The 22,944-nt window shown below is 48.3% G+C and overlaps 1 protein-coding gene across 1 annotated transcript in view; it reads right to left on the reverse strand.

Annotated features, from left to right (window-relative positions):
- The window catches only part of Galnt18 (polypeptide N-acetylgalactosaminyltransferase 18), a 324,709-nt gene that overhangs the window by 150,021 nt on the left and 151,744 nt on the right, over positions 1–22,944 (reverse strand). The window contains exon 2 of the mRNA XM_036201277.1: positions 8,921–9,113. Coding sequence (XP_036057170.1) covers positions 8,921–9,113 — 193 coding nt within the window. The remainder of the gene's footprint in view (positions 1–8,920; positions 9,114–22,944) is intronic.

Consider the following 22,944-nt stretch of genomic DNA (forward strand, 5'->3'; position numbering starts at 1 on the left):
TGCTCAGGACCTATTGTATGACTTTTCCCAGGAGGATGTGAACAGATGTTTAGTCTAGATAGGGCACCAACGACAGACCACGAAAACAGTTCTGCTCCAGTCTAGTTTGGTGAATCAGAGCTGACTGGGGCTACTTTCAAAAACACAGGTGACTCAAAGGCAGCTGAATGACCCAAGGACCATTCCAGCATAGGTGAGGCCAATTCACAAGCAGCTCTGTCAAAGACAGTCCCTCCCTGCGACAGTCACTGCTCATCTAATCTTGGGGGAAGAGCTTCATGACTTTCGCAGCTTTCCGAGTTTCCCAGGCCTCTAGTGAGTGCTAAAACCTCTCTCCTCCCCCAAGAGGGAAAGTTTCAATTTGGAGGAAATGTTAACTACACAATGGGAATGCTAAGCAGTTAGATTTGATGCTATTGCAGGACCAGGGAACCTATCTTGGGCTTTCTTGTTGGTACCTCGAGTGTGAGATACTCTAAGGGGGCAGAAACGTAAGTCCAGGGCAGGAAGCAGAGCACTGACAATGAGTAACTGTTGACATGAATCACCGGGAGAGATGTAGCAGAAATGGAACAAAGAGGTTACCTCAAGCTATGTCTCCCACCTCCATAGCCTGTTGTTGGCTTGCGAACATGAAGGCCTGGGTCGGCATCATCTTCAAAGAACCCCAGAGGGCACACACATACTCCATTTCCTGGCTGAAATCATTGGAGTCCCATGATGCCCTGGTTTTCGTTTACATTTTGTTGTTGTTTGCTTGCTTGCTTTCGTGCCACAGTACACTACTGCAATGCATATCTATATGTGATGATGACACAATGTCAGATGGAAGCTACATGAAACAGCTCCTGACTTAATGTTCAGGAGGGCGATTCTCCAAAACCACAGTGCCTGGTGATAGACTTCCAAAGGAAAACTCAAACTCATGAGCAGGAGAACATATCCAGCCACGAGCACTCTACTGGTGGAAACTCCATCCATCGAGACGGGACAAGAATGGAGTCAGCTTACATAATCCTCCCTGCTTGACAGCAACAAACACAATTTCATATCCGACAAGGGGATAATGGAACCAGGGTGGTGTAATTAGCATAGACAGGGTTTCAGAGACTGGTCCAGATGTGGAAAAGATAACGGCACCTGAGACTTGGAGTTCCAGCCATCTGCACAGTGACAGGAATGGGCCAGGCCTGGTCTAGAAACAGAGTGTAGCCTGGAAATTGCTAAGGAGTGAGCTGCTGAGCACACATTGACACTCAGCTTATCCCAGAGACAGAAGTTTAATGAACATCCTTTCTGGTGATTTTTATCAACATAGAGAAAGGATCTGCCATGCAGATAAGCAGAGATAAACAGAAATGCCATCAGTTACAGTGTAAACAATACCCAGAAGCAGGGAGCTCATTTGTTCCCCAAACATCCCAGCGATGTGGAGAATAAAGAAGTTAAATGAACAGTTGCCCAGACAGCAAAAGTCAGCAGGCTCTGGTTGGTTAGGTGGCTCTGATTGGTAGGTCTGTGGGTGAGCAGGCCAGAGCTGTGGCGTTTAGGAGTGAGGAATGTGAGGTAGAGCAGATATACTGGATCAGGGAAAAGTGGACACCCTAGATTTGGGGGTAGGAAATACAGGTCCCCTAGGCCTATCTGGGCAAGGCAAAGTGGGCCCCATAGATCTGCTATGGGCAGGAGAATGGATGTCATCTAGATCTGCTAGAGCAGGGACAGGTGAGTTCCCTAGATCTGCTGGGCCAGGGGCAGGTAGGTCCTCTAGATCTGAAGGGGCAGGGGAAGGTGGGCTCTCTAGATCTTTTTAGTAGAAGGGGTATCACCTAGATTTGCTGGAGTAGAAGGGCACACCTAGATCTGGATCTATATGGGTAGAAGGTGGGTCCCCTAAATCTACCAGGACAAAGGAAGGCAGGGTCCCTAGAGCTGCCACAAAAGGCCAGTTGCCAAGGAGATACAAGGTCTCTTTGCTGTCCAGCAACATCCAACTTAGGCTCAACCTTTGATCTCCAGGTCTCTGGGGATGGGAAAAAGCTTTCCCTGGGGACTGCAGTGTGATATTTCCTAGCGTGCCTCTCTGCTCTCATCTGCTACCAGAGCACTGCTCTATCCCATATCCCCTGTCCATACCATGGTCCTCTAGGTGGCCAAGTTATGACCGTATTACTTCTTCTCTGCCTCTGAACTATAAGTCAACACTTAAACCACAGACCCAGATAACAAGAGCAACTGCATGCCGGGAAGTGTGCCCCAGACCCCAAATATATTACAGTCTTTGTCTGGCTCTCTCTAATGAGCAGAGTCCTATCTATAAACAAAAACAGAGAGCCTAGGTAACTTACTGGAAGTCACCCAACTTTCAAACAAGAGACCTGGCTTTAGAACCCAAAGAAGCAAATCTAACTACACAAAATATAACCCCCACAAAAACATTACCTGTCATGTAACCCAGTGTCTCTCCCAGGATGGCTGCTAAATGGCCCACTTCCTCTATGTCCCTTACAACCCACTTCTGAATATAAGGTCCAACATCAAAGGAAAACAACACTGTCACCTCTGTCTTGTACGATATTACATAAAAGTTGGAGATTACTGCTTCCTCAAGAACAACTAGTCACACTCTTGGCTCACAATGAGCTTAACATAAGGGAGAGACAGAAGTATGTTCCCAGAATGCTTTGGTTAAAGAGCAATCTCCCAATCATGTGCTGTGAGCATTTCCAGTGTGGACAACACAGTCCCTACAAAGAGTGTTTATTTCACCTCTTGTCCTGTGTCTGTCTTTCACAGACCTCTGCTTTTCCAGAGCCAAGATCCCAAGTCAGAGAAGCTTCCCTGTGCAGGGTGGAGGAAGGGACAAGGTGGTATCCTGGAGTTCTGAGGACCCATAAAGACACTACCTCTGCCAGAGCACCTGTGAGAACCTGAGTGTGTGTGTGTGTGTGTGTGTGTGTGTGTGTGTGTGTGTGTGTGTTCTTGTGCTCATGTGTGTACTGATATCTGTGTGTCTGTGTGTGTGCATTTGTGTGTGTGTGCATTTGTGTGTGTGTGTGTGTGGAGACCAGAGGTCATTGGGGTAGGGGGATCTCAGTCCCTATCCACCTTGTTTGTGTGAGACACACTCTCCTAGTTCCATTTCTGCTGATGTGACTAAGTACCCTGATGACAAGCAATATAGGGAAGAAAAGGTTTATGGTGATATTTTATTTGTACTGAAATGTGATTTTATTTGTATGTTAATAAATAAAGTTGCCTGGGGGTCAGAGCTAATAGCAAGCCATAGCAGAAGCTGGGCGGTGGTGGCAGCACATGCCTTTAATCCCAGCACTTGGGAGGCAGAGCTAGGCGGATCTCTGTGTGTTCAAGGATACAGCCAGCATGGAGACACATGCCTTTAATCTCAATACCAACCTTAGAAGACCTGGAGGTCTGTATAGACAGGCAGTGACAAGGATGTCATGTGGTTGGGTTTACAACCAATGAGAAGTCAGAACAGAAAGTCAATAAAAAGGACAGACACACAGAAAGTAAGTCTCTTTGCTGAGGGGAAGCACAGCAATGACAGTGAGGGTAAGAAAGGGTTTTTAGTTCTTAGCTATTGCTCTGACCTCTTGGGCTTTTAACTCTGCATTTGCCTCCATGTTTCTATTTTAATAAGACCGTTACATCTACAAAGGTTTACTTTGTTTATGACTCCAAGTTATAGGCCATCATTTCAGGGACGTTAAGGCAGGGACTCCAGCAGCTAGTCACATCACACCACCAGTCAAGAGTAAGGAGAGAATAAATACAGGTTTGCTTGCTTTTATCAGTCTCCTACAGTTTAGGGGTCTGTGCTGAAGGAAAGGAGCTGGCCTCAATGGGCCTGGGTCTTCCTTCATCAACTGCCAATCAAGACAATTCCCCACAGACCAACTTGTCCTACATGACTCCTCAACTGAAACTCTCTTCCAGGTGATTCTAGCTTGTGTCAAGTTGACTGTTAAAAACAACACAGGGTCTCTCACTTCTTCTACATGCAATTCAAGGAATCTACCTGTTTCCACCTCCCCGTGCTAGGATTGCAAACACACACCATCACAACAGGCTTCCTTGTGTGGGTTCTGAGGATAGGACTCAGGCCCTTATGCACTTTACTGACTTAGTCTCTCCCTAACCCAAAGGTTTCTTGCCTTGTAAGGGTTCAGTGTTCTCCCATATATTATGGGATAGTAACAACTGCTTGAGTGTGTATGAGGATCAAGTTCAGCATGAAGCTGCAGAGAGAGCATATGCATGGCCCCTGCATACAGTACAGGAGCTATCAGCCATTTGTCAACCTTAGGGCAGGAACACCAGCAACACCATCCAGCTGTCCAGCTCCCACACCCCACTTCCCAATTGCTCTTCCTCTAGGACCATTATATGCTCCCCAGGGTCCTAGTGCCTGACTCCTCTGCTACCATCCTATCCCACCCCTCCCATGATATTGGCACAGGTTCTCTCTCTGGCTCTGGATTTGGGCTCGAATGTAGGTCTGTCCCAGTTGCTCTCATTCGGGGTTGTAGAAAATAGATGCACCCTGTAAAGACCAACTCCTGATGCCCCAGCCCCAGTGCCTAACACACCTGCCAACCCAAGAGCCAGTGTTATCTATCATAGTCCCTGTGAGAAAGGGACATGGACCTCAGGGGACACTGGAGAGGAAGGACTCAGGAGTGTCTGAAGATCTGCAAGCAAGAGGCAGGAAGTGGCCACTGCCCAGGGCTCTGCCCTGAGATACCTTGGAGGCAGGCCATAGCTTTGGTTGCCATGGCAACTAACAGGCTTGGTGCTGGAAGCCTTTTACTCATACCCACACACCCCTTAGAGCACACACTTGCCCTTAGACTCCTCTATGGCCACTGTTTGGAAATAATAATCACTGTGTGCAGAAAGAACACAGTGATCCTGTTGCTGTGATACAAGGTAACTGAGGGCAGGAATTTGCCACCACCTGATCTGTTGACACTGGGTAGCAAGCCCACCTGCCCTCACTGTCTCCAAGTGGCCATTGCCTCAACTCTGCATGGCCTCTTCCCAGCCACTCCGATACCCATGTTTTCAGTGGCTTCCCCAACCTCATCTCCTTCCTTTCTCCTCCAGGGACAAAGGATTCCCTGTTCTCATCTCAGCCTCATTTTTCCAACATGTCCAATCAAACACACAGACATCCAATGTGCAGTCCAACGACTTCTGATACATGTGTGTACCTCTGGCTTGCCTTTTTCTGGTTTCACCCCTGGTTATCTTGGGGTTCACTGGCAAAAACAAAGAGTTTAGATATTAGAGACAGGATAGGGGCCATACTGAAAACTTCACATCTGACACCTATTCTGGTGCCCAAGAGGGACAGAATGGCATTCAGCTAAGCAGGCATGAGGTGTCTTTTCTTCAGTCCTGAGGCACTGTCTCTTTCCGACTCAGAAAGGGATCAGGGAAGTCACTGCCCAGGCCTCAAGCCTCACATGGGGTATCCTTTGATAATATGCTGTCTCCTTTGGTGGCCCACTGGCCTGCTATGTTCCTCACGAGTCTGATGTTGTTTGATTCCTCCCGAGGCCACTGAGAGAGAAAGTCTCTCTTGACAATGAGGTAGAAGAAGTCTCTGCCCTGACTCTTTCCTTCCCTCCAGGAAACAACAGGACTGGAACAGGGTGACTCCCTCTAGGTATCACCTTCCAGGCCACCTCCCTGCCACAGAGACCATAGAAGGCAAGGCATCCAGGGGCTAGACAAGCTAGGCCCCTGTCTCATTGGAAGTCACCAGAATGTTCCTTTCCCAAGGGCACCAGGGAATCCTCAAAAATTCTCCAGAAATCCACCTTGCCCTGCGCTGGCTCTTGTCTAGACTCCCACCTCAGAGTGCTCCAGAGCCTTGGTCAGTCTTGTGCTTTGTCAGTGTCTGGTAAAAACTCCATGCTTAACAAATGTTCATTGAGTAAGGAAAGTCATGAAACTCAGGGACCATCTGAATAAACTCTTCACTTTGATTGTACTTTGTTCTGAGCACAGGCAGATGACAAGGGTTGAATTACATCTTTTAGTACCCAGAAACCAGCTAGAGGTCATGCAAGGGAGAGGCAGGACAAGGGACACATACCACATGGAAAGCCTCTCTGAAGGCAGGTACTGTAGGCAATGCAACACTCTGAGCCTTGGCAATGGGTTGCTGTCCACTCAAACAATTTTTCCAAACCATAGATGCCCTCTCTGAAACTGGCCAGCCAATGCTTAGGGTTATGGAAAGCACTTCCTTCAGCCCCATGATGGTGACACAAATTGCCACCTCACAGCAGTATAGCATATCAGTTACCTGGCTGCATTCTATTGCTGGACTGCCTGGCTTGCCACCCCAGCTCTGACTCTGAGGACATTGGGCAATTCATGTAGTCTCTCTGTGCTTCAATTCTCTCCTCTCTGCAATGGAGACTCAGTAAGCATGCTTTTTTCAACAAGGGGCTATGGAAGTCCAGTGCTCATGCCAACAGTGCCAAACATTTGCCCTCAAATGAGTGCCATGCATTACAAATGTTTGCCATGTAGACTGAAAGGGAATGGAGCTACTAGAAGGATGCTTCAAGATCGTGGTGCATAGGGCACGCCAATCTGTGGCTGCCTGTTTCTTCTTAAGCCCTACTTGCACTCAGTGGTCCACCAAGAGCCATCTGTCTTGGCTGTGAGTTTGGCATGGGCAGAACTGAGATAGTCAGAGCTGGCCAAGTTCATGTACAAAAAGAAGTCCCACATTACTAAATCCACCAGCAAAGAGCCCTCTTGGAGAAGAAAAATCCTGGTGTTTACTGTCTTTGTTGGTGACTTGGTTTTTCTGCCTGGGGAAGAGGGCCAAGAGAAATGACCTTGCCCTCCATGGAAGGCATGTAGGCTCCACAACCTGTACAGTACAGTGGAGAGGAATGGGCCTTCTCTTCTGATGATGTCCTCAGAAATTGCAGGATGTTGTTCATCCGGGCTACCCCAGTGTCTCCCTCAGGCATATTCTTCCAGAAGGGACAACAAGAAGAATGTTTCTCTCAGGAGAAGGTGAGGGACTCTGAGTCAGCTATGAGAGGCACTGTACAGAGTCAAACTAAACACAGTTGGGAACCTTCACCAAAATCCAGGATGTGGCACCCAGACATGTGGGTCAAAGTTCAGTTGGGCTACTTATCCATCTTTGGGAATCAGGCTTCCTTCTTGTCCCTTGACTTACTTGACTCAGAGTGGAGGCCCCTCCTTCACCCCACCTTCTTTCAGTTCTCCATGGGGTATGTCACCAAGGAACAGCTATGGTTTTGCCTAGATTGCTGTCTGGAATACGCCTCTGTGGAGGCTGGCCTCCAAGTTCTTTTGCCCACTGCTCTCTCCCTCCATTGCTGTATATTACATGACAAGATCATGAGGGCAGAGGAGATGGAGTCAGTAAGGTGCTTGCCATAAAAATGAGCTGCTGAGTTTGATCTCCAGCTCCCACATAGGGAAGCCAGCATAACAGTGCCCACTTGTGCCCTCAGAGTCAATGTCAGGAGGGTCCCTGGGGCTTGCTAGACAGTCACCCCAGCCTAGTAGGCTATGGGCAAGGCTGTGCCCCTGCCTCAAAACATAATGAGGAAGGAACCCAAGGAATGATGCTAGAGGTTGACCACTGACTTCCATATGCACCCACATGTATGTTTACCTATATGCACATGTGTACACATGTGTGCTCATGCACACACAGACACAGATACATACAAGACTTTATGAACAATCTTTAAATGCACACACACACACACACACACACACACACACGCACGCACACACATACATACACAAACAGTCACACACTTATCCCCTTTGTAGGCCCCCAGTTCTTAAATGCCTACAGTCCAGCCACCTGCTCCTCAGGCCAGGGACAGCCATACTTGATTATACAGTATTCAGTAAGTGCTTAGTGAATGTCAATGGATATGAATTGAAACTCCTTTGTCTAACACAGTGGTTCTCAACCTTCCCAGTGCTGCAACCCTTTATTACAGTTCCTCATGTTGTGGTGACCCTCCCAACCACAAAATTGTTTTCATTGCTACTCCAGAACTGTAATTTTACTACTGTTTTAAATTGTGGGGTTGGGGATTTAGCTAGGCAAGCACAAGGCCCTGGGTTCGATCCTCAGCTCCGGAAAAAGAAAAAAAAAGTTAAATTATAATGTAAATCTGTGTTTTCTGATGGTCTTAGATGACCCCTGTGAAAAGGTCATCTGGCCCCAATGGGGTCATGATCCACAGGTTGAGAACCATAGCTCTAAGAAGACATACCTTATAAGACATGCCTTATAACAAGGTCTTCCCTGAAAAAACCAAAGAGAAACTCACTATGGTTTGCAGCTTTAAGGAACGTTTTAAACATGAGGAGGAAACGGGGAATGAAAGAATGGGGGAGCTCACAAAAGTTAATGAGATTTTCTCACTATGGTACGTGCCCAAATTTTAATAATTATGAATAATAAAGATTCTAGCTGAACCTTAAAGAAATATCCTTGTATAACAAAAAGAAAAGTCAAGACAGACTTCTCTGTTGAGTGTAAATGACTTCTTCACCCTGGAAGACAGATATATTTTTTTAAAAAAACTAATTTAAGGGGGAAAAAAGTTCCAGCTAATTGGTTTAAAATGACATATTAGTGGGGCTTCTAGATAATTCTGGTGCTTTAAGGGGTCATTTGTGTTATTAATCCCCAAAACCTCTAATGGAAGGAAGCTGAGAGGGTAGGCCCTGGCTGAGATGGGAAAGAGACATTTGAGTCTGAACCTCCCTCCCCCCCCCCCCCCCGCCCCAGTCCTGGCTCTGTCCCAGCCCTGTGAGGACCTAAGGCCTCATGGTGAGGCTGACAGGAGCCTGGCCACTGACTGCTCACCCACTGGGTCTGAGGTCTGGCAGGGGCCGGTCGAGGGGCAGCCGGTCACTGAGGTAGGCGTTGTAGCCGTAGTACTGGAACTGTTTCAGGGCCACACGCCGGCCTTCGGGGCTGAGCTCCTGACCCCAGTGTGCAAACAGGGAGGAGTCTGTGAAGGGCTCAGCCTCTGCCTCTTCAGGCTTGGCGGGGGCCTCTGGAGAAAGAAGGGATAAGGAGACAGTGGGTCAGAGTGTAACCCTGTATATGCCAATACCAACCCCCTTTCCCTTCTCACATAATGAGTGAAGAGAAACTGGAATTTTCATGGTTCTCAAAGATCCATTCACCCATGAATCTGTCATGCCATCCACCCAACAACCGTCACATTCGGGGATATAGAAATATACCTAGCAGAGGCTGCCAAGAAGTGGATGGTTGAGCCTGACACACCAGCACAGAAACACTCTTTTCCAGTCAATCCCTCTGCCAGGAATGTTGACCCAGTCTCCTGTGGGCTTCTGCTTCTTCCCCAGCCTGCCCTCCTGCACCACATCCCCTATAGTCCTGGTCCTGTCCACATCCAGTCTCCATCCAGGCCCCAGCTCTCTCTGCCCACCCAGACAGGGACATCCAGACCCAGGAAACAGCCTCCTGCCATACACTCCTGGAACTGCTCCCTGGACCCCTGGTGGGTTCCTGGAGGCATCCTCCTCCAGGTTCAAAGGCAGCTCAGGGTTTCCTAGCATCTCTCCAGGCACATGGAGGGGGCTTCCTGGCTGGACCACTGGCTTGAGATCTACATGGTCAGAGATTCAGATTCTGTTCCACGGTACCTGAGCTGGGAGGACACAGCAAGCGTCAGACTCCCTAAGGCCATGCCTCCCTTCCTTTCAAGTGGAGATCACAGATCTGAGAGCAGTGAGGACTTAGGGGAGCATATGTCTCCCAGTGAACACACAATCCATGAGAACCAGGAGGAATGCAGCAGGAATGGGTCTTTCAATCCCTCTTTGATACCCAGTAACAGACCTACAGCTTGTAGGCCAAAACCTAAACTAGTGTCCTGTGACAGACAGTCAAGAAACTACTTGTAGCACCAGTAAACAGAGACATCTAGCCCACTAGACATGCTGCCCTCTATGTCATGAACATATAAGGTGGAGCCAAGGGCCTGGGACCAGACAGAGACCTGAGGATGCAGAAGTAAGCCAGGACCAGGAGAGCAGGTATAGAGCACCTCTTGGGTCCCCTCAGCTATCTGTATAAAGCTAGTAGGTACACATCATACCTAAAGACACAGGCTGGAGACAGGGCCAGGGTCCTCAGGTCTTCAAGATCAGGGCACTCAGTGCTCCAGATGGCCACCTACTCTTGAGTCATTTTACTGAGAGCTGATCTGGGAAGAACGACTTTGTCTGGTCACAGAGCAAGGCTTTGAGCTCCCAGGATCTCTGGACATACCAGAGGGCTTCAGAGGCAGGAAACTAGCATGGCTAGAAGTGTTGGGCGGTTCAGAAAGCAGACCCAAGCAAGGTGATGCAGGGATGAGATGAGGGTGAGAAGAGAGATGGATACAGGCATAAAGGGACCCTTAGTTGTCTGTCAGACTCCCAGAGGGTGCATGCATGAGAACTTCTCCTTTGGGGGCCCTGGCCACCCACAGGTTGGAGGTGTAACTCATTAACATTAGCCAAGTGTAGCCAGGGCCTTTTCCTAAGCATGCCCACACAACCCTTCGTCTTAACGAACCCTCTTCAGAGAGAGACACAAAGAGCACTAGATATGTGCCTGGGGTCACCCAGAAGGAAGTGGAAGAGCTGGGATGATTCCATCCTGGGAGGCCTACCTCCCTGCACCGCCCCCCACTTGCACACACAGTGGACCCACCATTGCACTGTATGGCTGTGCATAGCAGCAGCCTGGGACCCACAGGACAAGGGGAATTATCTTATTACCAGTTTGTTTTATTTTTGTTTATTTGTTTAGTTTTTAAGGAACATAAAGAAAACTCAGGTTAGGATCTATTGAGGAGTACAGTGTGACCCACGCAAAGCATTTCTAAGGGGTCTTAAGATGTGGGAGCCAGCCCAATTCCAGAATGCTCCATCCCAGATTGGGGTGCACCTGCACATTCTTCCCCTGAGGCCCACTTGCATGATCTTGAACGTCCTCGTTATCTCTACAAAGATGGATGACTCATTTGCTCAAATGGCGGGGGATGGGTAGTAAAGTCTAAATCAGTGAGCCAACTGAATCATATAATATTTAAAAGAAATGGAGTTTTATTGCTCTCAAATGCCTAAATGGATATTACCAAGTAAAATGAGATCAGTTAATGAAAAAATTATGATTCACAATTAGGCCTGCGTTGCATAATAATGTATTACAAACAGATTGGAGACAGAGGTTACAGCACTGTGTCCCTACCTTGTTAGTACGGGTACAAATGATAGCTACCATGAAACCAGCATGCTCTAAAAGATGAACTAGGGGACTGGGGAATGTGGGAGGGACTCAGGTGGTGAAGTGCTTATTTGACAAGAACGTGGCCTTTAATTTGATCCCCATGTCAAACTGGATGTGGTGGCATGTGCTTGTAATCCCAGTGCTGGGGAGGCAGAGACAGGCAGACCCTTGATGCTCACTGTCCAGGCAATCTAGACTGTAATATGAATTGCTAGAAGGTTTTATTAATAAAAACAAACCCGGAAACAGATACTGGGTGAATGCTGGAAGATCAGAGAAGCAGAATAGGCCACAGCTAACCTTACTTCACCAACTTCTCAGACGACTCTGTTTCCTCAAACTGGAAGCTTCTGAGTCCTCACCCTAGTGGATCTCAGCTAAACTGCTGCTAAAAGCCTAAAAGCCTCTAGTTTCTGGTCCTCATGCCTTATATATCTTTCTGCTTCCTGCCATCACTTCCTGGGATTAAAGGCATGTGTCTTTCCAAAGCAAGATACGAGATCAAGTGCTGGGATTAATGGTGTGTGTCACCATGCCTGGCTGTTACCAGTGTGACCTTGAACTCACAGAGATCCAGATGGATCTCTGTCTCCAGAATGCTAGGATTAATGGTGTGTGCTACCACTGCCTAACCTCTATGTTTAACATAGTAGCTGTTCTGTTCTCTGACCCTCAGATAAGTTTATTGGGATGCATAATATATCAACCACACTAGACCACTGAGGGACTGTTTCAAAAACACAGTGTGGATGGCACCTGATGAGTGTTGTTGTCTCCTGGTCTCCATACATATGCAGGTACACCTGTACATGCATGTATCCCATGTGCATGCACACACATGCATACACACACAATGAGCTAAGGGAACTAGGAAAGCAATATTTGTTCCATTTTATATTAAATATTAAGTTAGCACACAACATAATGTGTCACATGATGACACTTTCATATATAATACATCAGTCTACTTTGTTCTTATCCTCCTCCACCTCCATTGTCCTCCCCAGTTCTCTCTTCTTCACCCCTGGCTGGACCCCTCCTCCCCCAAACAATCCACTTGTCTTTTTTTTTTTGTTACATATGTATTCCAGTACCCTCTTCCCCCTCAAGACCACTTCCTCCTTCCCCATAGCCCCTTTTATGTCCAACACATGCACCCCATATATAAATTTGAATCCAGACCCCATATTTGAGAGGAATATGTCACATTTATCTTTCTGAGTCTGGCTTTATTTCACTTAACATAATGACCTCTAGTTCTATCTACTTTCCTGAAAATGTCATGATTTCATAGTTCTTCATGGCTGCATAAAATTCCTGTGTGTGTGTGTGTGTGTGTGTGTGTGTGTGTGTGTGTGTGTGTGTGTGTGTGTTTATGTTTTTAATCTGTCAAATGAGTCAACAGGGCAGTAGCAGAAAATCCTGGGAGGAATCAGAAGGCCACTGCCTGACTGCTAGAGACTTCCAGAATCTTCCTGAGAGATCTCAGTGGGTGAAAGAGAAGTGAAGCCTACCAGCAGGCAGGAGTGGGTAGCAGAGAAGGCCATGCAGGGGCTGTGTCTGGTCAGTTTCCTATCTCGTTCCCTGAACCCTGTGACTGTGCACCCTCATGCAGGTGACAGACATTTCTCTGGTGCTCCATGGAAGGTGGTCATTGCTAGAAATCACCCCTATCTCCTAGGGTGCTGTGGTAAGTCCGTCGTGCCTGAGAATCATCCAACATTTTTTCACAGACATCCAAACAGGATGGCACATAGAGCTGCTACCCTGGAAACATGGAGATGGAGAAGGAAGGAGGCTGTCTCCTATCTCTCTTCTCCTACCCCTTCCACCTCCTCTTTCTTTTCCCCTTTCTCCTCTTTTCCTTCTCTTGCTTGCCTCCTCTCTCCTTCTTCTCCCTCCCTTCTCTCCTCACCTTGAAGGGGTTCAGAATCAGAAGGAGCCCAGTGATGACTTCCAAAAATCCCTTCTCCCAGAAGGTAGACACAGAGGACAATATAGTGGACAGATCCAGTGTCTCCTTCTCTAGAAAGCTGACCCAAGTCATCTTTGGGGAGTGTCCCATCAAACTACAGAGTCATCAACACCTCAGGTTGTTGAAGCTAGGCACCACCTTCCCTTCCCAGCCACAGCCCTCTCATGTGGTATCTGTCCCTTCTGAGTCCCCTCCGTCTTGCAGGTGCTTGCTACAGAACCCTGGACAACTCCTGGGGGAGGGTTCTGGGGGGGACACTAGTCACCCACTGAGGTGCTACTAATGATTCTGTTCCTGTGCATTAATGGGAACTGAAAGTGACTTGGGGCTCATGTTTGACATTTCCAGGGGACATTCCCTGAGGGACACAGGGACCTGTCATTCTACTTATCTCTCTAGAATGTCCTTCTCGGTCAGCATCCACCAGCTCCATCTTGGCTAGCATCATCCAGAGGTGACCACAGTGATTGCTTTCTTCTGCACTCTCTGAGTCCTGCACACAAAGGTGCTGAACCTCTTCATCCATTAAAAAATGGTATTATTATTTAGAGCATTTGTATATGTGTTTGGAATATGTACCTATGTGTGCACATGTGCATATGGATGGAAGTGGAGGTTGTTGGAAGACTTTGGGTGTCCTGTACTGTCACTCTCTGCCTGACCCCCTTGAGACAGTCTCTCACTGAACTTGGATCTAAGCTGGCAATCGACAAGTCCCAGAAATGCGGTCTCTGCCTCTCACAGTGTTGCAGTTATAGGCATATAGCCATGCATGACTTTTTATGTGGGTTCTGGGGATTTGAACTCAGATCTTCATGTTTGCACAATAACATTCTTACCCACGGAGCCATCTCCTCAGCCCACAACCTGTATTCAAACAGCTTTGTTCTGTGCTAGGCTGGTTGTTGAATAATGAAACATAAAGGTAAGTCAGACATGTGCTCTGTGCGTGTGGGACAGCTGGTTTGGTGAAAGGGCCACACGGGAAATGTGGTCAGTGCTCTGACTGACAGTACACAACATGCCATCAGGTCTCTAGAGGGCGAGTGGGGGGATAGGAATGGTTTCCAGGATGAGAAAGTGCTTGGGTTAGACCATCAAGAGCAAGTGGGACCCACAGGATCCCTTCAGGAAGGGTCCAGAGGAGGGCACAGCCAGAGCAGGAGGAAGTGTGGTGCGAGCTGAGGGCCTGGGGATGGAGGTTGTGCAACACACAACAGGAAAGTACACAGTGAGGTGCTACATCCATTGGACACTCAGAGACTTGGTACAGAACCCACTCACTCCCCTTCTGACCACAGGCCCATCTGCACCGTGGGCCAAGACCCACTTAGGGGAAACAAGTCTTGGCATGGCCAGAGAAACTTCTAGAGGACAGCTACTCAGTGGGCCTATGCTTGTGTGGGCCAACTGGTAAGCTACGGACATACTTTCACAGGGTAGAGTTGACACCCAGGGTCCCTCCAGGTGTCTCTTTTCTCCCCACTGCTTTGGGCTTTTCTCAGAGGCCTTCACACTTCTTGGCCAGACAGAAATCTGGGTGCATGTCTGTCCAGCCAGAAGCTCCTGGGCTCTACTCTATGCCAAGTCAGCTCCTTTGTAGTGTGGTTAGTAGCTGTGGCTTGCCAAGTTCTTGGCAAATGTGTGTGTTGTCAGCTTGTGTCTTGAGGCAGGGTCTCACAGGGCAGCTCTGGGTGACTTCACACTCCAAGTCCTTCTGCCTCAGCCTCCCAAGTGCAGGGATTCTAGGTGTGTGCCGTCACACACAATAGTAAGCATATTTGGACTGCCACTCCACTTCCTCACACCCTTCATACACAGGCCCCTGTAAACAGAATAATGGATTTCTGAGATACTTTCTTGGTTGATCAGTTCATCCATGTTAATACTCAGTCCTTACTGTATATGGCTTCTTTTCCAGAAAGTTTTACCATTGATCATACAGCACATTTAGGAAATGCTAACATACTATTTCAGAGCTATACCCACAGAGCCTGATACCCACAAACAAGAGTGGAGCCTTGCAGATCTGTCCTAACTGTCTCTGCTGCTTCTCTGAGGCAAGAAAGAAGCAGAGAAGGGAAGCATTTGCAAAGCTTTGAGCCTAGGATAATCTGTCAAGCACCAGGAGCACAGGTGGATGCCCCACTGAGCCTTTTGAAGCTGGCTTTGCAGTCAGGCCTTGGCGGTGCTGAGAATCCAGGACAGAGAGACAAGATCAGCTCTCTGAGTGATGCATACCTTGAAAAGCTGCACAACCTTGACCCCTTCTGACTGTGCCTTTCTCCAAGTCCACATCCCTTGAGAGCCTCACAGTGGGAAGACATTTGCCACCTCTTGCTATATAGCTGCAAGTGGAGACTCAGAGGCAGCTTTCTGGGGGGGGGTGTAAGAGACCTCTTATAAGACCTCTTCTTCAGCAGAACCCATTACCCATCTCTGCCGTCTGTACTCTGGCACAGGGGTCCCAGTGCATAGTTGTTGCTGGAGGTCAGAGTGGTTTGGGGTTAGACCGCAGAGTTGAGGAGGCAGACAAAGCCACCACATGGGATGTGGCTCACACCACTGAGGGCTCACCAGTTGCCATCCAGACTGGACTGCATGCTCTCTGGGAGCGCAGCTTGGCTTCTCAAGGCTTGGCTGGACTCCTGCAGCAGCTGGATGGAACCTTTCTGTGTCTGCGATTTTCCTCAGTTATTGGTGTCCTTCTCATTAGCGGAGCACATGCAAAATGGCTTTAAGAGGAAGTGAGGAGTGGCCCAGCTTGCCCAGTGGCCAAGTCCTTGGTCACTGCTGTTTCTGTTCACCCTCAGGCCCTATTCAGAGCTGTGGTTGTTGGGGACTTGGTGACAAGACCCAGAGCCAGGAGAAACAGGTGGCCCAAATCCTGAGGACATGCTTCTCTAGGCACCGGGGCCTTGTGTGTGAAGCTTATCTGGAGGACACGTGGTCCTGTCTCTTGGTCCTCCTCCCAGATGTCCCTCCTCCTGGGACTCTTCTCTCCTCACGCCTGGGCCTGCCATTCACAGCCTCTGAGCAAGACTCAAAGCCCCTTCAAGCCTCTGTTGCTTTTTTTTCCCCCTTGTGAGTGGGAGCCACCTGCCAAGGTGCTGTGGGGGATGCTGTGACCTTGGATTTCAGAAAGATGAAATCTGGGCCTGGAGAGGTGGCTCAGTGCTTAAGAACACATGTTGACCTTCCAGAGGACCCAAGTTTGGTTCCCAGCATCTATGTTAGGTGGCTCACAAATATCTCTACCTCCAGCTCCAGGGGATCTGATGCCCTCTTCTGTGGGCACCTGCACACATGTAGCATATACTCACATAGACACATAAACACTAATCCCCCTTTTTTGTAGGTGAAAGTTAAGTATCAAATAAAGGCAAGATGATGCTGTGTGTCTTGGATAGAATTCTTAAAGCAGGCTTCCTTTGTCCTCCCCTCCCTATCTTTAAAAACAACTCTGCTGAGATATAATTTACATACCACAATGTTCACCCTGCTTAATGTCCAGTTCAATGATTTTCAGGAAACTCTTCAACTCCTAAGATGCCTCTGTTCATGCTTTATTTGGCATTAAAAAGCGAAGGGCTAATTGAATGTCTAGAAGTGAACAGTTATCTCAGCTGCTTTCAGGGAAGTCTTGTGTGCCTGCTTCCTGCTGGTAACAATTCACCTTTTTCCACTAAAAACCTTGATGCTGGGCCTTTCAGGGAAACCTAGACTGGGTTTATAGTTCTTTCTATAGTTGTCCATGAGGAGAAGCTTCATGGGTTACCCAAGGAGAAGTGACATGTGCAGTCAGTGTCCAGACCCTTCCTTCAGCATAGGTCCACTGTGCAGCACCCCTGCCCCACACCTCTAGGCTAGGATGTGGTTTCCTTCTCCTCCTGCTAATACCCAGCCTCAGATCCAAATCCCAGACTTGCCTTGGGCCCAGATGAAGCAAGGCCCTGAGACCTGTGACTGGAAGGCCCCATGTTTATTATTATCCTAGAATTCTGGGAATGGGAGTGTGAAGGAGTGTCACTGATCTAGGACCAAGGTGTGGACAGGCTTGTTCCTCCTAGGGGCTCTGAGAGAATCTACTTATTAAATACCTTTCCAACATCTCTAGGCTCCAGGTTCCTAGCCCATGGCCCTTATTCCATCTTTACAGCAGCTGGTCTTCCTCCTCCCAGCACACTGGCCTCCTCTGCTTTCTGCTTCCCCACTCCATCAGAACCTTACAGTCATTCAGGAATGTGGTTTGCTCAGGATGCTTCCAAGTTTAAGATCAGCTGGATTAAGCATTTCACTTTCATCTGCAGCCTGACTTCCCCTTTTCATGGAGGCTGGAATATCCATAGATTTCAGCAATGCAGACAGGCAGATTTCTGGGTGGCCACTATTCTGCAGACACAGCTCAGTTGCTTGGCCCCACCTCCTTCTACTATAGAAAGGAGTTGAAGACTCTGTCCCAGGGCTGCAATGAGGCAGAGGAATTCTAGCTGATAGTTGTTGAGTCTACTGATCCCTCAACCCCAATATCCACAGTGATGGCCCAGTGCAGTTGGCCATGAGTTGGACAGGGCTGCTGTCTACAGTCAGGGCAAGGTAGAGGGCTCAAGGCTTGCATCCTGGGAGGGAACCATGAGAATGTGAGTGTACAGCCCCAGTCAGGTGGGCTAGATGTCAGAGAGGGTTTCCAGGCCTTAGCAGGGGTTCTTACGAGAAGGCTGAGCTTATGTGTCAGACAGCTATTGGATGGTAAGCTCACTCCAGGGATGAGACAGTGGCCTTTTCCAGCAGATGGAGCCTGTACTGACTCCTAGTAGAGTCCTCCCACTCCTGCACTGAGGGATTCTGGGTACAGGTGTGGCTGAGCTCACAGCCACGATGTCTAATACAGACAGGGGCAGCCAACACTTGGTGTATGCACACTCACAGACAGGAAAACAGAGTGAACCAGAAATTGTGCACAATAAAGCTGCTGTGAAAAGGCTCAAGTTTCATCCTCCAAGCCAATGAAATAAAAAGTACATGCAAAAACCTCATTTTAGGGAGTGGCGAATGAATGTATCTTAGGAACTTGGATTTAAGAGTGCCATTACTTACTCCTTTAAAACTACCCTTTACTCCTAGCATTCTGCCGGGGAGATATAATGAACTCCGAGGCACACACCATCATTCTCCTTCCTTGAGAGCTGACAGCCAGGAGCTGAACACCCAGACTCCTAAATATATACCTCACGTTCCCACATAAAGCACTGAGTGTCCGCACATCCATTTCCTGGGATGAATTTGTTGGACACCCCCTGATGGCCTTTGAGGGCCTCACTTCTCCTGATGGGGATTCACAGATCCATCTGTGGGAGAAAGATACAGGCCCCATATCAGACCCTTTCTCGGCACAATTCTGTCTGAAGTGCTGGGACATGCTGCAGAAGGGAAGCCTGCAGCCCCTGGTACCCAGCCCAGAGTCTCCTATTCACTAGGACTGTGTGGGTATGAGAACCTGTATTCTATATACCACAGGCGATGCTGAGGCTGTGGGCCCAGGGTCTCACTACAAACACCATGTGGTGACATGGAAGGGGTAGGGAATGTTAGTAGGAACCATAGGTCTGCTCTCTAGTCCTGACTCTCAGTTCCATACTGGGTGGTACTGACAGGTCACCCCTTTCTTTAGGCCTCTGTTTATAAACACAAGGTGATCCTGAAGATCCTTCATGTCCGAACATGCCACTGGCTCTTCCTCACACAGGCACTTGGACTTCTAGCTCAGTTCCTCATGCCTAGAGAAGTTAAGGGACTTAACTGAGCCACAGAGCTAGGAAGAGTGGAAACCAGAACTGGTGAAGTTCACTGAACTGCTGGGTGCCCCATTCCTTGCTGTGTGCCTTCCACCATCCAAGAAGACCCTGCAGAATAGCTGTGGCCTCTAATAAATGAATAAGCATTTCCAATTTGTCTGAGACAGCCAGAAGAGAGTCTACACCAAGGGCAATCTGGCAAATTCCTTTCTGCCTCCAGAGCTCCCCCACCAGGGAGCAGATGCCTGTGGCCAGATCCATAGGAATTTCCTACAACTTGAAGCCAGGCTAGCAGCTAGGTGGGCTTTCCAATGCATTTGAGAAGGGGCTTGGGATCACTACCCAGGCCCCAGTGCCACTTTGCTGCAATTGCTGGCTGTACACATGTACACGAATACACACAAACACTCATGCTCACACTTGCATATGCACATGCACACCTCATACCCCCATGCACACCTGAACATGTGCATACATTCATGCAAACACACATTTCCACATGTATACACTTATACCCATGTTCACATACACTTGTGTATGTACATGTTCCTACAAGTATACTCGTGGGCATTGCCACACAATGTATATGTACACATATTTTCACACATCAATGTACAATACTATCACACACACACACACACACACACACACACACACACACACTCACACACACACAAACAAACACACAGTTACAGTCTGCAGTAGTTCCCAAAGGCTTGACCCAAGAGCAGATTCTCCTGCTCTGAGTGGCCACTCAACACAGGCAGCAAGATCACCAAAAGCCAGTGTGGTGGTATTGTGTTCCCCAAAATATTGTGCACCCTAATAAATTTATCTGGGGGTCAGAGAACAGACAGCCACTAGATACAGAGCCAAAAACTGTGGCTAGAAAATGGGTCAGAGCAAGCCATAGCAGAAGCTGGGCAGTAGTGGTACACGCCTTTAATCCCAGCACTTGGGAGGCAGAGCTAGGCGGATCTCTGTGTGTTCAAGGACACAGCCAGCATGGAGACACATGCCTTTAATCCCAGGGAGTGACGGCAGAAAGAGAAAGATATATAAGGCGTGAAGACCAGAAACTAGCAGCATTTGGCTAGTTAAGCATTCAGGCTTTGGAGCAGCACAGTTCAGCTGAGACCCATTCGGATGAGGACCCAGAGGCTTCCAGTCTGAGGAAACAGAATCAGCTGAGGAACTGGCAAGGTGAGGTAGCTGTGGTTTGTTCTGCTTCTCTGATCTTCCAGCATTCACCCCAATAACTGGCCTCAGGTTTGATTTTATTAATAAGCACCATTAAAGATTCCTGCTACAAGCTAGCTACTGCAATGAACAGACAAGAACACTACATGTTTTATAAAAATTCAACTTGAGCTGAAATATTTTGAGGCTGTACTTTGGCTAAACAGCTCACATCTGAACCTCCTAGTGCAGTTTGGTCTGAAGCACAGCTTGGTGAATCTGGGGTTCACTCATATGTGCCTGGGTACCCAGCCAGAGCAGTTCAGGGATGAGCTGGCCATGACTCCCAACAGCTGTTGGCATTGGAAATCTATTCACGACATTTCTCAGTCATCAATCTCCCAGCCCAGCAGTCATGGCCGTATTGCAGCATGGAAAAGTAGATTTGTCTGCGACAGGCTTTGAAGCCACGTCAAAGCAGCCATCAAAGGAAACAGGGCATTTTCAAACAAAATCCATTTCCCAAGCATGACAGTAAAAAAAAAATATTTATCACATGAAAGATGCAAAACCTGTGTGATGTCTCGATGCTGTGTTAGTCACGCAATGTGTGCACCGTGGAAACGTGTGCAAAACCTGTCATGTCTGTGATTTTGAAGGGGGTAGGGGGTGGTGAGTTCTTTTCCTCTGGAAATTCTTAATTTCCCAACCTAGTCATGCTGCCTGGGCACCAGAGGCTGAGGAAGGAGGCATACAGAGCTTACAGCCAGACAGGCTCAGCAAAGGGCTGGACAAAGGATCTGTGCATGTCTGGGACACAGTGAATGAGCCCTGTGCTTATCTGCTTCTGTCAGCCCTGGGCTTTGAAGGGCATCCATGCTGATACTTGTGCACAAGGTCAGACAAGGCTCCTGCACTGAGTCTAGGATTATCCAGACTACACTTTCTTCCATTATTTAGACTCTGTGCTCTACAAGTGCTCTCTCTCTCTCTCTCTCTCTCAAACTCTATTTCTCTGGTGTGTGTGAGTGTGTGTGCAGGATAAGTGGGCGTGTTATGTGTGCTTGTGTGCATGCATGTGGAGATAAAACACCGACTTCAGATGTCACTCCTTAGGTGCCATCCTCTGTGTTTTTTTAGACACAGTCTCTTACTATTGGAACTCACCAAGTGGGACAGGCTATCCAGCCAGTGATCCTCCTTTCTCTGGCTCTCTGGTGATGGGATTACAAGCAAACTACTATGTTCAACTCTTGAGCATAGGTTTTGGGGCTCAAACAACGGTCCTCATGCTTTCAGGGCAAGAGGTTTACCAAGTGAGCCATCACCCTGGCCCTTCAAGTATATTTTCAAAGTGCACCATTAGGCACCCTCAGCACACACACTAAATCATCAGAAGGCAAACTGCCCACCTGTGAGGACCAAGGTCTCCCAGACTCAGATCTAAGGGTAAGTTCTCTGCTCAGAGAGCCTGCCAACCTCAGGTTCCCCTCCACATCCTGCCTTGAGGTTGGAGTTGGACCAGAGAGGATACTCTGATACACAGGCCTTGACAGTGGCTCTTTGGGGTAGAGACATGGACTCAGGTTTCCCACCCTTTCACCTGAGTGGTGGCTCAGACAGTGGTAGAACTTGGCAAACTGGTGAAGACACATGGGCTTAAGGCACTTTTTTCTGTGTGCCCTTAGACAGGAAAAAACAAGATTCTATGTGTTTAGGCTTAGAGTGTAATGGAGACCACTTCCCTAATTCAGAACCAGCAAGGTGTAGCTCTGTAGAGTCAACATGGCCCAGAAGTGAAAGGCAGGACCGCTGAGCCGCTCTGTCTGCGTCTAGAATGTATCTTCCCCCTTACTATTTGTGTAGCCTGCCATAAGCCTCTAAACCTCTCCATGTTTCAATTTCTAAATATGGGAATCTCAGAGTGGATGTAGAAACTGCTTCCTATGGGGTTCCTACAGGGAATGTGTAATTTAGCAATAGAACCTTCCACATTCTCCATGGGCATGTGTTGGCCACTAAGTATTGTAACTGTTACTGGTCAAGTGTTTTGCTGGAAACTGTGGGTAGAATGATGAGTGAAGGTGTGGGGCTTCTTGGGATGGCTTCTTGTCATCTTCTGATCTTCCCCACTGTATCTGCCACAGAGTGCTTTAGAATCCCAGGCAGCTCCTCCATCCTTCTCAGAGATTGTATGAATCCAGTACCTGCCACTGCCCTGGAATGAGTAGCCTAATGAGGCCTTCGGAAGGTCTGTTCCTGATCCTAGGCCCCATCTCTGCCAAAGTCAGGGGATAATGAGAAGTGAGGAAAGCCAGGGCATGAGCATCCCAGCACCTCAGAGTGGAGTCCACTGTATCCAGACTGACCATGGAGGCCGGGGAGTTGGGTAGGTGGGCAGACCATCAAACATGCAGCCCAGGGCCAGTCCTATAGTTAGGATCTTTAAAGTCTGCCAGAAGTCTAGGGGTTAAAGGATTGGCCCACAGGGTGTTCCACTGAGTGGTGCAGAGGAGTTTTGAGTGGTGAAGTCTTATAGGAAAGTCTTTAGGTCTCTGAGGATTTGTTGTCAGCGGTGCCTGTGAGACTCCAACCCATTTACCCATCCTCTCTTCTGTGTCCTAGCCACA

The sequence above is a fragment of the Onychomys torridus genome, chromosome 1 (assembly GCF_903995425.1).
Source record: "Onychomys torridus chromosome 1, mOncTor1.1, whole genome shotgun sequence".
NCBI classification, from domain to species: Eukaryota; Metazoa; Chordata; class Mammalia; order Rodentia; family Cricetidae; genus Onychomys; species Onychomys torridus.